Source organism: Mytilus galloprovincialis, chromosome 1 (assembly GCF_965363235.1).
Source record: "Mytilus galloprovincialis chromosome 1, xbMytGall1.hap1.1, whole genome shotgun sequence".
Taxonomy (NCBI): Eukaryota; Metazoa; Mollusca; class Bivalvia; order Mytilida; family Mytilidae; genus Mytilus; species Mytilus galloprovincialis.
Window position 1 is genome coordinate 119,904,927 of NC_134838.1, and position 14,214 is coordinate 119,919,140.

General features: G+C 32.0%; 1 protein-coding gene and 1 long non-coding RNA gene across 2 annotated transcripts in view; one reads left to right on the forward strand and one right to left on the reverse strand.

Moving 5' to 3' along the window:
• The window catches only part of LOC143054984 (cysteine-rich secretory protein LCCL domain-containing 2-like), a 65,410-nt gene that overhangs the window by 11,571 nt on the left and 39,625 nt on the right, over positions 1 to 14,214 (forward strand). Inside the window, exon 2 of the mRNA XM_076228099.1 lies at positions 11,393 to 11,507. Within this exon, the coding sequence (XP_076084214.1) occupies positions 11,393 to 11,507 (115 nt within the window). The remainder of the gene's footprint in view (positions 1 to 11,392; positions 11,508 to 14,214) is intronic.
• On the reverse strand, positions 581 to 12,368 carry LOC143055058 (uncharacterized). The gene is made up of 6 exons (XR_012971930.1): positions 12,320 to 12,368; positions 11,742 to 11,846; positions 5,812 to 6,050; positions 3,799 to 3,940; positions 2,652 to 2,780; positions 581 to 918 (listed from the first exon to the last, which is right to left on the reverse strand). It is a non-coding gene; the product is annotated as an uncharacterized LOC143055058 (long non-coding RNA).

Here is a 14,214-nt window from a genome sequence, read left to right on the forward strand (position 1 = left end):
TACACTTTTGTTTCAGATAAGGATGAATGTTGGTACCTATTACAACGTTTAAACTCGATGCAATTGTTTCCACCTGTCCTAAGTCAGGAACCAGACGTTCAGTGGTTGTCGTTTGTTGATGTGGGTCATACGTGTTTCTCGTTTCTCATTTTTTTATATAGATTAGATCGTTGGTTTTCCATTTGAATGGTTTTACACTAGTCTTTTTTGTCGTTTCTACAGTCCCGACCCCTTTGTCCCGAATGTGACCTACGAATTTAGATTTGTTACCGAGTTTTTACTTACATGAGGGTGCCACATGTGGAGTATGAATTGTTTACCCTTCCGGAGCACATAAGATCACTCCAAGTTTTTGGTGGGGTTCGTGTTGCCCAGTCTTTAGTTTTCTATGTTGTGTTTTGTTTACTGTTGTTTTTCATTTGTCCTTTTGTAGTCATGGCGTTGTCAGTTTATTTTTGACTTATGCGTTTGAATGTCAATTAGGTATCTTGCAACTCTCTTTTATAAAGACACTATGAAATAATGCTACTAAACGTAACATAGACTACGGGTATGGCTTCACACATATTGCAAACGAATATTTAAAACAAAATTTAATACTGCTGATATAAAACAAAATTAAAACAGAATGATTCAGGAAGAGTCTTTGGTGCAAAGTAGTTATCTTAGTAAGAGACAGGAACTAGTTAAACAATATACACCCTCCTTTCTTCAGGAAGGCATAATAGTTCAATCACATCATATCTGTTTAACTTGGTTGATGCTTCTTATATATATTCTTGTATCAATTATAATTTACTTTGTATTACATATTATCAATTAAGTATGTTGTTGCTGTCTGTGTGATTGATAGCGATCCTTCAGTCGATAATAAATCAATGTTCTGTCATCACAAAACCTCGCGCTCAGTCCGGTTCACTGAAATAAAAGCAATATAAACATAATGCATTTATCAAAACTTATGTTCGTACCAATATGCACATTTTATTACTGGAACATTTATTCTTTAAACCAAAGCATATCAGATAATAACTTAAAAAAATCTCTATCGTTTGCAGTCTCTATTGCTACCTGATGAAAGATTATCATACATTTTCTCGTTTTTTTGCAATGCTGACATAGTATCAACGGAAGAGCACTTATGAAACCAGTTGGCTGATACGCCATAGAAAAAGGGGAGGGGTGGGGTTATTATACATAGCATTTTCCATATCGGGCCTGGAACGAAATTTCAAACTTTAAACATGAATTGACAATACATATATATTACCTGAAAACTTTTTTGTTTACTTCTATTTTTTTTGTTTTCTTGTATGTTCAAGTCAGTCGGGCGAGCGGTCGGTTGTGAAAACAAACAATGTTTTTGAAACTGCAATGCAAGCTTGCACACATATCTAAATTTTGAAGTTGCTGTTATGGTATTGTTTCTTCTTTCTTCAGAATTGAAAACTTAAGTCATTCTCAGCAAAATTTACAAAAGACGGTTCATATTCGGTGTGATCAACTTCTTCTACAATCTCTATCCACATCATTGAAACTTGTTTACTTACAAATTTCTTTTTGTTATGCCCCACCTACGATAGTAGAGGGGCATTATGTTTTCTGGTATGTGCGTCCGTTCGTCCGTCCTTTCGTTCGTCTGCCCGTTCATTTGTCCTTCCGTCTGTCCCGCTTCAGGTTAAAGTTTTTGTTCAAGGTAGTTTTTGATGACGTAGAAGTCAAATCAAATTGAAACTTAGTACACATGTTCCCTATGATATGATCTTTCTAATTTTAGTATTAAATTAGAGTTTATATCCAAATTTCACGGTTCACACTTAAGATAGAAAATGTTAGTGCGAGTGGGGCGTCCGTGTACTTTGGACACATTCTTGTTTATTATTGTCATAAAGAATGTTTTTGTTATTCTAATCTAGTCTAGTCTTGTTACTTTGCTGGGTTTTTTTTTCTGATATATTTTTCTCTCATTATAGAAATGTGTATATGCGTTTTTGTTATTGTCATCAAGACATTTTTTGTTCTTTGCTATTCTAATCTAGTCTAGTCTTGTTACTTTGCTGGTTTTTTTTTTGGATATATTTTTCTCTTATTATAGAAATGTGTATATGCGTTTTTTGATTGAGTTAAGCCTTCCAATTGATATTTTATAGTATGTTTTTCTATGTTGTGATGTTATACTATTGTTTTAGAAAAGGGAGAAGGTTTGGTACCATTAAAACGTTTAATCCTGCTGCAAATGTTTGCACCTGTCCTAAGTCAGGAATCTGATGTACAATAGTTGTCGTCTGTTTATATAGTTCATACGTGTTTCTCGTTTCTCGCTTTTATATAGATTAGACCGTCGGTTCTCCCATTTGAATGGTTTTACATTAATTAGTTTTGGGGCCCTTTATAGCTTGCTGTTCGGTGTGAGCCAAGGCTCCGTGTTGAAAGCCGTAACTTGACCTATAATGGTTTACTTTTATATATTGTTATTTGGATGGAGAGTTGTCTCATTGGCACTCATACCACATCTTCTTATATCTATGATATTTTATTATTAAATTTGTTCAAGTATCAAACACCTTATAAGGCATCAACCAATTTATTCCTTAAGCAGAGCTCTTGGTCTCGGGTTGATGTGATATTGAAATCTCCATTAATATATTCACCTGGAGTTAACACTTGTCCTGGTGATCTTTTTCTTTTACAGGTCATGAATATAATGACTCCAGTAACGATACATATAAATACAAATCCACCAATTACTCCACCAACAACCGCCGCAACAAAGGAATTATCTGGAAAAGTTAATAATACGACGTCCTTCAAACGGTTTGAATACACAACCATGGTAAAAAGCCTATTTTCTTAAATAAAGTAAGATTATTAATTAAATGTAACTATATCGGGCGAACCTGGAATCCTGCAAAACAGGTTTGTTTTCAAATGCTTCACTTAAAAAATAAAGTATTACAATCGTCGACAAAAGTGGAACAAGTTACAAAAAAATATATGTCTTATTTGTTTTTTAGTTTTCATGTGAGAAACTAACAATTTGATAGTTCATTTAGTCTATATCTTACCCTTTCCAAACACTCTCTTCTACATTTCATTTCTCCTCTTTCAATTCAAAATCTCGGTTTACACTTTTTTCGTTTTTGTTTATTCGGCTCACGCGCATAGTATAATAGAATGTTCTTTTCATCTTAGTGTTAGGTATCGGCTTTGCTAATTGTTTTAACACGACCAATTAAAATTTCTAAAACGCACAAATCTCAAAGTGTAATGTTCAATTCTAAATATGCATTCTTTAAGTTTTGAAGCATCAGTATTTTAAGTAAAGGTAGGTGAGTTATTTATAATTTTTATTTTGATTTAACCTCCTGCATAAATGCTTAAAAAACCGAATTGAACATAGTCGGCATAGTTTTGATAAGATATTCATATTAGGGATCAGTTAATTTTTCAGGTCACAAAAACGCACGTCGCTCTACTCCACAAAGGCATCATATCAATGTCCATCTTTAAGTTTCGGTTAAAATTGATAAACTTGTCACATGACAAACATTGTATTTGAATTATAGCGAAACGTAAATTGTTTCTTTTTTATTTCTTATGTCGTCAACAAAGATTTCTCCCTTTTGAACCAGTTTGTTTTGATCGTTACGAACGACATTTGTTGTGATCCCGGTCTAAGTAATATCACCCTGTCATAGTTTGACATATACACTGTGTTTTTTTCAATTACGTTTACAGATATAGGGACTATAGTTTCAAGGCTAAATATTCTATTTTGTTTTCATTTAAATCTCTTACAGTTAAAAGTCAGTTCAGCTTCAACCTGTAGTTTAAATCTCACATCTCTTGTCATGACCGCCAGCAGTTTAAGGTCGATGAATAAAGAATCTTTTCCTTTGCCACAATACCTAGAATTGGGTTTACTGTCGCAGTTATAAGTCTAAAAATGTATAAGACACATATCATACATACTTAGTACATTATTTCTCAATCAAATAGCCATTCCATACGTATTTCTGTATTAAAAAGAATAACGGACCAAGCTTGTCTGTGTTAAATAAGCTTTTAAAGCATAGTAAAAAATAACAAGAAATAATAAAAAAGGTTTAAAAATGACTATAAAGCTATAAAGGGCAATAACTCCTTAAGAGGTAAAATGACTATTTTGGTCTTGTTGACTTATTTGTAGATTTTACTTTGCTTAACAGTATTGCTGTTTACATTTTATTGCTATCTATTATAATAAGTATTCACGATAAAAACCAAAAACTGCAAAATTTCAGTCAAATGACCAATAAAGGGACAGAACCCAACAACAGGTTGTCTGATACGTCTGAAAATTTCAGGGCAGATAGATCTTAACCCGATAAACATTTTAGCTTGATGTCAGATTTGCTGTAAATGCTTTAGTTTCAGATATATTACCAAAATCTGCATTTTACACCCCTGATTTATTTTTAGCCATGGCGACCATGTTGGTGGATGGGCGGTATCATTGGACACATTTTTAAAACTAGATACACTAAGGATGATTTAGGCGAACTTTGTTTTTAGTTGGACAGTAGTTTCTGAGGAGAAGATTTTTGAAAAAAGTTAACGGGCGGGGCCAAGCATCCAAGTGATGGGAAAAGCTCTCATTTGGCCCTTCTCAGGGGGTCTAGGTGAGCTAAAAAAAAAAAAGAAATTAAATTGAAGACGACTTGATTGGCTTACATGTTTGGGATGTGTTTGTAAACAGGTAATGTATCCCTCTTCTAAAAAAGGCAGACCAACAGTTGTTAGCTTCTCAGTATGACATATGGTATATAATGGAGAGTTATCTCATTAGAAAACACACCACATCTTTTAATTTTCTTCTCATTTTAGATAAACATCCTTTAAATAAACTCATTCTGAAAGGTTACCAATTCAACACAGTAATTATATCATATATAGCAAACTAAATAGTATTGTTATATACATATACACATTCATGGATCTACAATCTGTCGATACCTGTATCTTGGTATTGCACAAGGTCATGTTTTTCTCTGACTGTTTATGACGTCTTTACACTAATTTCATTAGATGTTGGAGGTGTACTGATTGATAATTAAGTTTTAGATGCATGATTATTTTTATTAGTTGTTAGTGGCTTGTAACTAGCTGTCAGTAATTACGAGTACTCTTTTCGTTGTTGGGATATACAAGTACCCTGCCACGTCCACTCTGTGTAATATTTGTATTTGTACAAAATGTAACCATCTGATGAGTTAAGCTTTTTTCAACCGAACTTTATAGTTTGTTCTTATGTTCTACTGTTACACCACTGTCCCAGATTAGGAGGAGGTTTGGAATCCCGCTAACACGTTTAACACCGCCACATTATGTCTGTATGTGCCTGTCCAAAGTCATGAGCCTGCAATTCAGTGGTTGTTGTTTGTTTATGTGTTACATATTTGTTTTTCGTTCATTTTTTGTACATAAATTAGGCTGTTATTTGTGTCGTTTGAATTGTTTTACATTTGTCAATTCGGTGCATTTTAAAGCTGACTATGCGATGTGAGCTTTGTTCGTTGTTGAAGGCCGTACATTGACCTATAGTTGTTAATTTCTCTCTCAATTGGTCTCTTGTGGAGAGTTGTTTCATTGGCAATCACACCACGTCTTCTTCTTTTTTTTTTATATAGTTGCGGTATGTTAACGCCAGCCTTACACCATGGCAAATTTGGGCAATTTGAAGTCCAGATAATTAATCCAAAAAATTGGTTACGTACATGTTCCGTAAGCTTGTTCAACCTGATTTAGATGTTCCGTTATTTGCATGTATACCTTAAGCGGAGATCCTCTATAGGAATTACGATATATCACTGTAACTGCACAATCCGGATCTTCATAATATTCGGGAGTCACACATACTCTGTATTCATCACCAGGGTTATCTTCGTCAAAACCAGAAAACGACATGTCATTACAGGTCTCATGAAGTTGTTCGCCATCATACTTAACAAATATATCTGCGTGATAATGTATGCGTTCAAGGTCAACTGAGCAGTTCTTACCGAATGTATCTGTAAAATACAAAACAATAAAAGTAGATGTTATCACACAAGACTTTCTTAAGGTAGCACCATACAAAGATTTTTCATCCCCAATCAGACATCTTTAAACTGATGTAATTCCACTGATCCTTCTTTAAATTTTATAAATGAGGTACCAAAAGAAAGAAGAATGATTAATCTTTCAAATTGTGATAATTTCATTATGACATAATTATTACATAATTAATTGTTATGTAATTAGTTGCTATATTGTGATGTCCACACTTGAATGAATTTAGCTTCTTTGTTATTCATAGCATCCCAAAATATTTTATAGATTCTTGCACAACACAGTTTGACCTCCAAAACTGTGTCTCAGATTTTTCCTATTGTATTTCATTCTCTCATAAATCTTCAATGAAGTTTGCAACATCAATTCATAAGAGATCACTAAATTCAATGTGATATAAAATTTGTTCTATTGATGTTTTTGGAAATCTGAGGAAAAAAGTAATTCTCTGGAAACTAGCGTACAAGCTATGAGTGATATGTATGATCAGTGTAAAACAGAATATAAAACTTCGTCAAACCAAATAAGCGCTCTCAACAAAAAAGTTGACTATCTTGAAAAAAAGTTGGAGCAAAGCCAAAAAAATATCTGTCAATCGTCTACAAAACAGGTACAAGACGATGAAATAATTGAACTTAAAGATAAAATATTAGACCTCCAGTGTCGTAGTATGAAGAATAACCTCATTTTCACAGGCCTTTGTCATTCAAAATTTGAAAATTGTGAAAACAAACTCCGAGGATTCTTACGTCAAGAATTAGAAGTAAATCACTTCATTGAGTTTGGAAACGTTCATCGCTTTGGTAAGCCTGGTCTTAATGGTGCTCGCCCGATCGTCGCTCGATTCATTTACCACAGCGACCTCCAATTTGTGCTTAATAACGCCAACAAGCTGAGAGGTGCCCCATTTGGCATAAGTGAACAGTTCCCTGCAGAAATTGTGAAACGTAGGAAAAACTATACCCGGTATTGAAAGATGCTAAACAACAACAAAGGGATGTAGTTCTCGTCCGGGACCGCCTGTATATTGATGGACAACTATACAATTTACAGGAAGATGACGACTTTGAACGACATATGGAAAGTGACAGTGCTGTAAAGCAAGCCCCTCCGTCACCATTGAGGTCACCGCCGAACAACAGAATAACGCCAGATAAAAGACCAACTAAAAGACGTCGTCAAAATGGTACAACGCCGAGTTAGGGATGTCAGGGAGAACCCACAAGCACAAGTCTTATTGTAGATAATCCAAACTGTTTTCATCATTATGACATTAATAACCCTGTTTTGAACTTTAACAAAACAAAATTAAAAAGGAAAATTGATGAAGTTGATCAAACCGAAAATATTGACAATCAAAATGTTATTGATAAAAATGTAATTATGTCTACAGACAGTTTCTATGATACAAATGCTTCTTTTGATACAGAAAATTTAGATATGTCAAATAATGGTTTAAAAAGTATATCTCCTGATATGCTCAATATTTTATCACTTAACTGTTCTGGAATTATAAAAAAACTACAATATCCTGAATTTGAAAATTTGTTAAGAAGTCATGACATTATATGCTTAGTTGAAACAAAACTTGATGATAGAGATGAAATAAAACTACCAGGTTATATATTTAGATTTAAAAATAAAAAAAAAATTGCAAAAGTGAACTCTGGTGGAATACTACTTGGTTACAAACAGAAATATGAACACTTCATTGAAGTTATTGATACAGGTAGCAAGTTTGTTTTTTGGTTCAAGATAAGTTCTAAAATTATGAACACCGATACAGATACAGTTTTTGGAATTGTGTATATTCCACCAGAGTACACGTCTTATGCATCTTGGGATGCTTTTAGTCAGATAGAAAATGAGTTTCTGGACTTGTCATCAAGATATAAATTTGTCAGTTTGGTTTGAGATTTTAATGGTCGAACAGCATCAGAGAAAGATTTTCTTATTTTAGATTCTCATGATCCTTCAAATAATTTCTCTGATTTAATAGAAAATAGTGTGTCCATTTTGGACTTTTTAGATATTCCGAGGGAAAGAAAAAATAGAGATATTGGAAAAAATAAATATGGTTCTTTATTATTGGACTTTTGCAAGGGGAATAACTGTTTTATACTTAATGGGAGGATAAATGGTGACAAGGAAGGAAAGTTGACTTGCAGGAATGCAAGTGTTGTAGATTATTGCATTAGTAATGTGAATTTTATAAATAGATTTTGTACTTTGGAAGTAGTAGATTTTTCAAAATTATTTTCTGATGTACATTGTCTATTAGTGTATGCAACAAATGTAGACGGATATTAGGTACCTGATTATATAGAAGAAAGTGCAGAAAGGATAAGAAAGTGGGACAGGGATAAATTGATAGAATTTCAGCAAAATATAAACCAAGGTAAAATAAAAGATCTTTTGTATAATTTGAAAAAACCAAGGGTTGAGGTAAATGTTAATATACATGTTGAGAAACTATGTGAAATTTTTATAGAAAGTGCAAAAGCTACATTTGGCATTTCTCATAGTAAAAACGGGAAAACACGTCAGAAATCGTTTATGAATAAACCCTGGTTTAACCGAGAATGTAAATTTGCGAGACAAAATTATCGTAAATTTAGACGAAAATTTAAAAAAAATCGAACTACAGTAAATAGATCCAATTTGGCTGGATCTGAAAACATATACAAGAAAACTCTCGACAAAAATCATAGATTATACCGGCAAAATCTTTCAAAAAAAATGAAAGAATTGAGAACCAAAAATTCTAGAGACTATTGGAAAGTACTTAACCAGGGAAAGCGTAAAAAGCAACCGGATATCCCAATAGAGAAATTATTTGATTTCTTTAAGGATCTAAATGCTTCTCCGACGGATGATAATGGAGCTGATTTACCACCTCTCGATGAAGACCAGGTAAATCAACTTAATTATGATTTGAATTTGTATATAGAAAAAGGAGAAATTTTGAAATGTATTAAAAATTTGAAAAACGATAAGTCTGGTGGTGAAGATGCTGTTATAAATGAATACATAAAAGCAACTTCAAACCAGCTTATCGATATTTATGAAACATTATTTAATTTGATATTTGATACCGGATTTGTACCAGAGAGTTGGTTAGTTGGTAATATCATACCAATATTCAAGAATAAAGGAGACCGAAATAATCCTAAAAATTTTCGACCAATTACCATTGTCAGTTGTTTGGGTAAACTGTTTACTGCTGTTCTAACCGCGCGTTTGAACAAATATTCTGACGATTTCCTAATTTTACATGAAACACAATGTGGCTTTAGGCAAGGCTATAGCACTATGGATAATTTATTTATATTACATTCTTTGTTTGAACTTCTGAAGAAAAGAAAGAAAAAACTTTATTGTGCATTTATAGACTTTGAAAAGGCTTTTGACAAAATTTGGAGGGATGGACTTTGGCATAAACTATTGTTAAACAATGTAAATGGGAAAATGTTAAATGTGATTCAAAGTATGTACAAAAATATTAAATCAAATATTATTTTTAATAACAGCAAGTCTGATTATTTTCCGTGTAATAATGGGGTAAGGCAAGGGGAAAATATGTCCCCTTTTTTGTTTGCAGTTTTTTTTAAATGACTTGGAAATTTTTTTTTTAAAACAAAAAACTGTAAGGACCTTTTCACAGTTACAGAAGAATTAGAACATGAACTTGATGTATTTCTCAATATCATTTTATTACTATATGCTGATGATACTGTTTTGATGTCTGAAACACCACAAGATCTTCAAATACAGTTAGATTTTTTTAATGAATACTGTAACTACTGGAAATTAAAAGTAAATGTATCCAAAACCAAAATATTATGTTTTTCATATGGAAGATTACCGGACAATTTACACTTTGTTTTAGATGAACAAGAAATAGAAATCGTTCAAGAGTTTAGTTATTTGGGTATCTTATTGACAAAAACGGGAAATTATAAAAAGGCGATTAAATCACAAGTTGAAAAAGGGACAAAAGCGATGTATGAGATACTAAAAAGGGGGAAATTTCATAGCCTATCAGTTTCTTGTCAGTTAGATCTTTTTGATAGAGTAGTAAAACCTGTTCTTTTATATGGATCAGAAATATGGGGATTCAGCAACTGATATTGTCGAAAAGGTTCATCTAAAATTTTGTAAGTTGCTCCTAAATCTGAAATCTTCCACTCCAAACTGTATGATATACGGTGAGCTAGGACGTTTTCCACTCTCTATTGATGTAAAATTAAGGATGATATCCTACTGGTCTAAATTAATCATGGGAAAGCAGTCAAAGTATTCATGTATTATTTATAAGCTACTGTACCACTTGTATTGTACTAAACACATAGATTTTAAATGGTTAATACGTGTTAAAAATATATTCGATGAATGTGGATTTTCTTATATCTGGAACACACAGCTCTTTTTAAATGATGTATGGTTGAAATATAATATCAAAGTAAGATTGTGTGATCAATTCAAACAAACATGGAACGAGACTATTCAAAACTGTTCCAAAGCCTTGAATTATCGTATTTTTAAGAATTTATTGTGTTTTGAAGAATATTTTAATATTTTAGACGAAAAAGATTTTTTGACATTATGTAAATTTAGAATATGTAACCATAAACTTCCAGTCGAACTTGGAAGATGGTACAATATAGAAAGGGAAAAAAGAAAGTGTAATTTATGTAAGCTAGATATTGGAGATGAATTTCATTACATTATTAATTGTTCACATTTTACAGAAGAGAGAAATAAATTTATAAATCGAAATTTTAGTATAAGGCCAAATATTATAGTATTTACTGAAATTATGTCGTCTACAAATAGGACAGATCTCATTAATTTATGTAAGTTTATACGAATTATAAACAAGCGAGTGTGTCCTCCTGAATAAGTTCTTTTTGTCTTTGTTGTAGTTGTTGTATATATTGTATATTTTATGTTTATGTAGTTAATATATTGTATTATACATGCATGTCTTCTCTGTACCTATGTATTTGGTGATGAGAATAAAGATATATATATAAAGGATGAAATGAATTACATCAGTTTAAAGTTGTCTGATTGGGAGTGAACAAATCTTTGTATTGTGCTACCTTAGTAATATAACAATTATTTCTACTTCTACTTCTACCATATAGTGAACAGCTTCAAGAAATTAAAGATTATGCCACGGAGGATCGTTACAAGATACATATAATATGTAAAAGTCAATATCCTAATGCACAAGGACTATTATAAGTGTAATCGAGTATTCTATAACACGCCAACCAATTACATTTGTCTATTTCAGGTCCATTTTTGGTCATGTAACTCTTCAACTGTTACCATCATTGGCTTTCAAATATCCGGCTTTGAGCGTTTCTGATGAAGATAAATCCAGAAAAGTGCCCCGGACGCATGACATAGTAAGTATTGTTTTATTTTTTATTAATCTGTAAAACGATCACTTCGAGGTTTTGACTTTCCAAATATCATTTAAAGAATAGTTGTGTTAGGCAGAAGTTTATAATTTGAAAGTTTCAGCGTACACATAGTTGTTCTTTATATAATTATTTTGTATTATTCACTAGTTTTTTAATATAAAAAGAACCAAAACTATTTTAATATAATATGAGTAATAAATTGATAATGTGACTTACAAGTAGTCGCTTGACAACAACAAATGATTGAAAGAAGTAAGACTAGGATGGTATAAATCATGTCTGTATATACCCAATTACGTCTTCTGTCTCTTCTGTAAGATACTGGAGGATAACATTGCAATTAATAGCTATACTAGTACGATCCAGCCATTTTAAAAGGTGATTCAAACCCATTATAAAGGGGGTTCCAACATATATCCCGATTCAAAAGCATTAATCGCAAAAGAAAAAGAAACCTTATTGTACACAGACGACAGATTTTAGTAATACATTTCCGACTGCTAAACGTATGGGTTATATTTACAAAATAACAACAAAATGTGAATAACATGTATATGTAGGTGAGTATCGATATAAATAGATGTAGATCTTGACCGATAAATACACTGACTGTCTATAGTGTATTTGTTATTGTTCCATATGTAGGCTAATGTTCTATTTACCTCATTTTAAACAAATCTTGCGACTTTATTTCTGAATATTTCACAATACACACCCGTAATATACTAATATAATTATGAGTTTTATATTTTAAAATTTCTATAAACTTATGACTTATCTATTACGTTACAAACCTGATCATGATTACAGTTAGCTTTCCCTATGGAAGACAGTTAGTGACTCTTTAGTTTTAGTGATTCAACCGGAAACTTTGAAAAAAGTGTACAACTTCTTCATATACCTGCCAATGTTGAATATAATGTTATTGGAAATGAGGAGCACACAAAGATGTTCGAGTCTTTTAGAACAAACTTTTAATGGTTTCTATTTATTTGTCGAAACAACAAAACAGGCAATATTAAAGTCATATGAAACGAGTGACTGGTGAAAAATAATGTTTATCCAATTCTTGAACCAATGCATGTTTATAACATAAACTTAGTCTTCTGTGCACGATTCTATCATTTTTTACGCAAATATAGCCTATAATCGTATTTTTTTTCACTCTCTGTCTGTTATGATTTAACAAATATGACAGCTCATTAAATGCCGTGTTTTGACTCTGGAGTTTATCGATTGTCACCTTATAATAAATAAACAATCAACAAAAAAACATGGATATTGATCACCTGTTTAACATGTACAATCAAATTATAGTTTATTTTAGTGACAGATCCATGCGTATTGCGATAACCGGATTATTACGAGAGGGTCACGCTCAGGTCACTTTTGCATACGGAAATTATGTCGGCGAAGCAAGCAATTAAAAAAAAGTAAACTTCTTCAAAATGTGGACAAATTAAAGAATTTTCTTCCGAAAAAAACATATTTATATAAGTTTAATAATGAAAACTATCCGTTTTGTTATAAAAAAACATATGCATCATTTTTTTTTATTTTGAGGTTTCATATGACTTAAAAAAAAACATGCGTTGATGCGAGATTTATACATATTTGTACTTTGAAAAAGTAATAATTACGGTGAAAATTAATTTTTTCGACTATTGCTTGCCGGGACAATTACTGTTTAAATTTCATTTCTTAATATGAAACGAGTGACTGGGGAAAATGTTGTTTATCCAATTCTTGAACCAATGCATGTATAGTCTTCTGTGCACACTTTTATCATTTTTTACGTAATTATATCGTATAATCGTCATATGTTTCTCTCTGTGTCTGTTATGATTTTACATATATGGCAGCTCATTAAATGCCGTGTTCTGACTCCGAAGTTTACCGATTGTCACCTTATTGTAAAATTCATCAAAAAAGCATGGATATTGAGCACGTGTTTAACATATACAATCAGATAATAGTTTATTTCAGTGACAGATCCATGCGTATTGCGATCACCGGATTTTTACGAGGAGGTTCACGCTAAGCTAGGTCACTTTGCATACGTAAAATATGTCGGCGAATTGCTTCCTGGAAGCAAGCTATTAGAAAATAGTAAACTTCTTCTAAATGTGGACAAATTAAAGAATTTTCTTCAGAAATAAGTATGTGTACATAAGTTTAATAATGAAAACTATCCATTTTGTTATAAAAACATATGCATATTTTTTTTTGGATTTGAGCTTTCGGAATAAAGTATTATTATGACTTTAAATGTAAAAGAAAAGGAAATTCGTGTACATGATTTATATATTAAGTTATTCTTAACGCCGGTAAAACGAGTCAAGGTAGATTGGAAAATACCTTCATTATTGCCCAGAGTTTTTTGTTTTTTTTTTATTTTGGGGGGCGGGAGGAGGAAAGGGGGAGATTGGAATTATATTAAAAATAAATGAACAAAAATACCGAATTTTAAGGTTGAATCAACGTTAAACTTTCTCAACTACGGACTCGCCGTAATGTAGCCTATTTACGCTGATCCTGCATAAAGCAATCACTAATCAACAATTAAATCGACTAACTGAACTAAATGAAACAAGTACAACAAAAAATACCGAGCTCCAAAGCAAATTCAATAAGTTGAAATCCATAAAAACTAACAAAAGCAAACGCTATCAATCGACGGAACATTTAG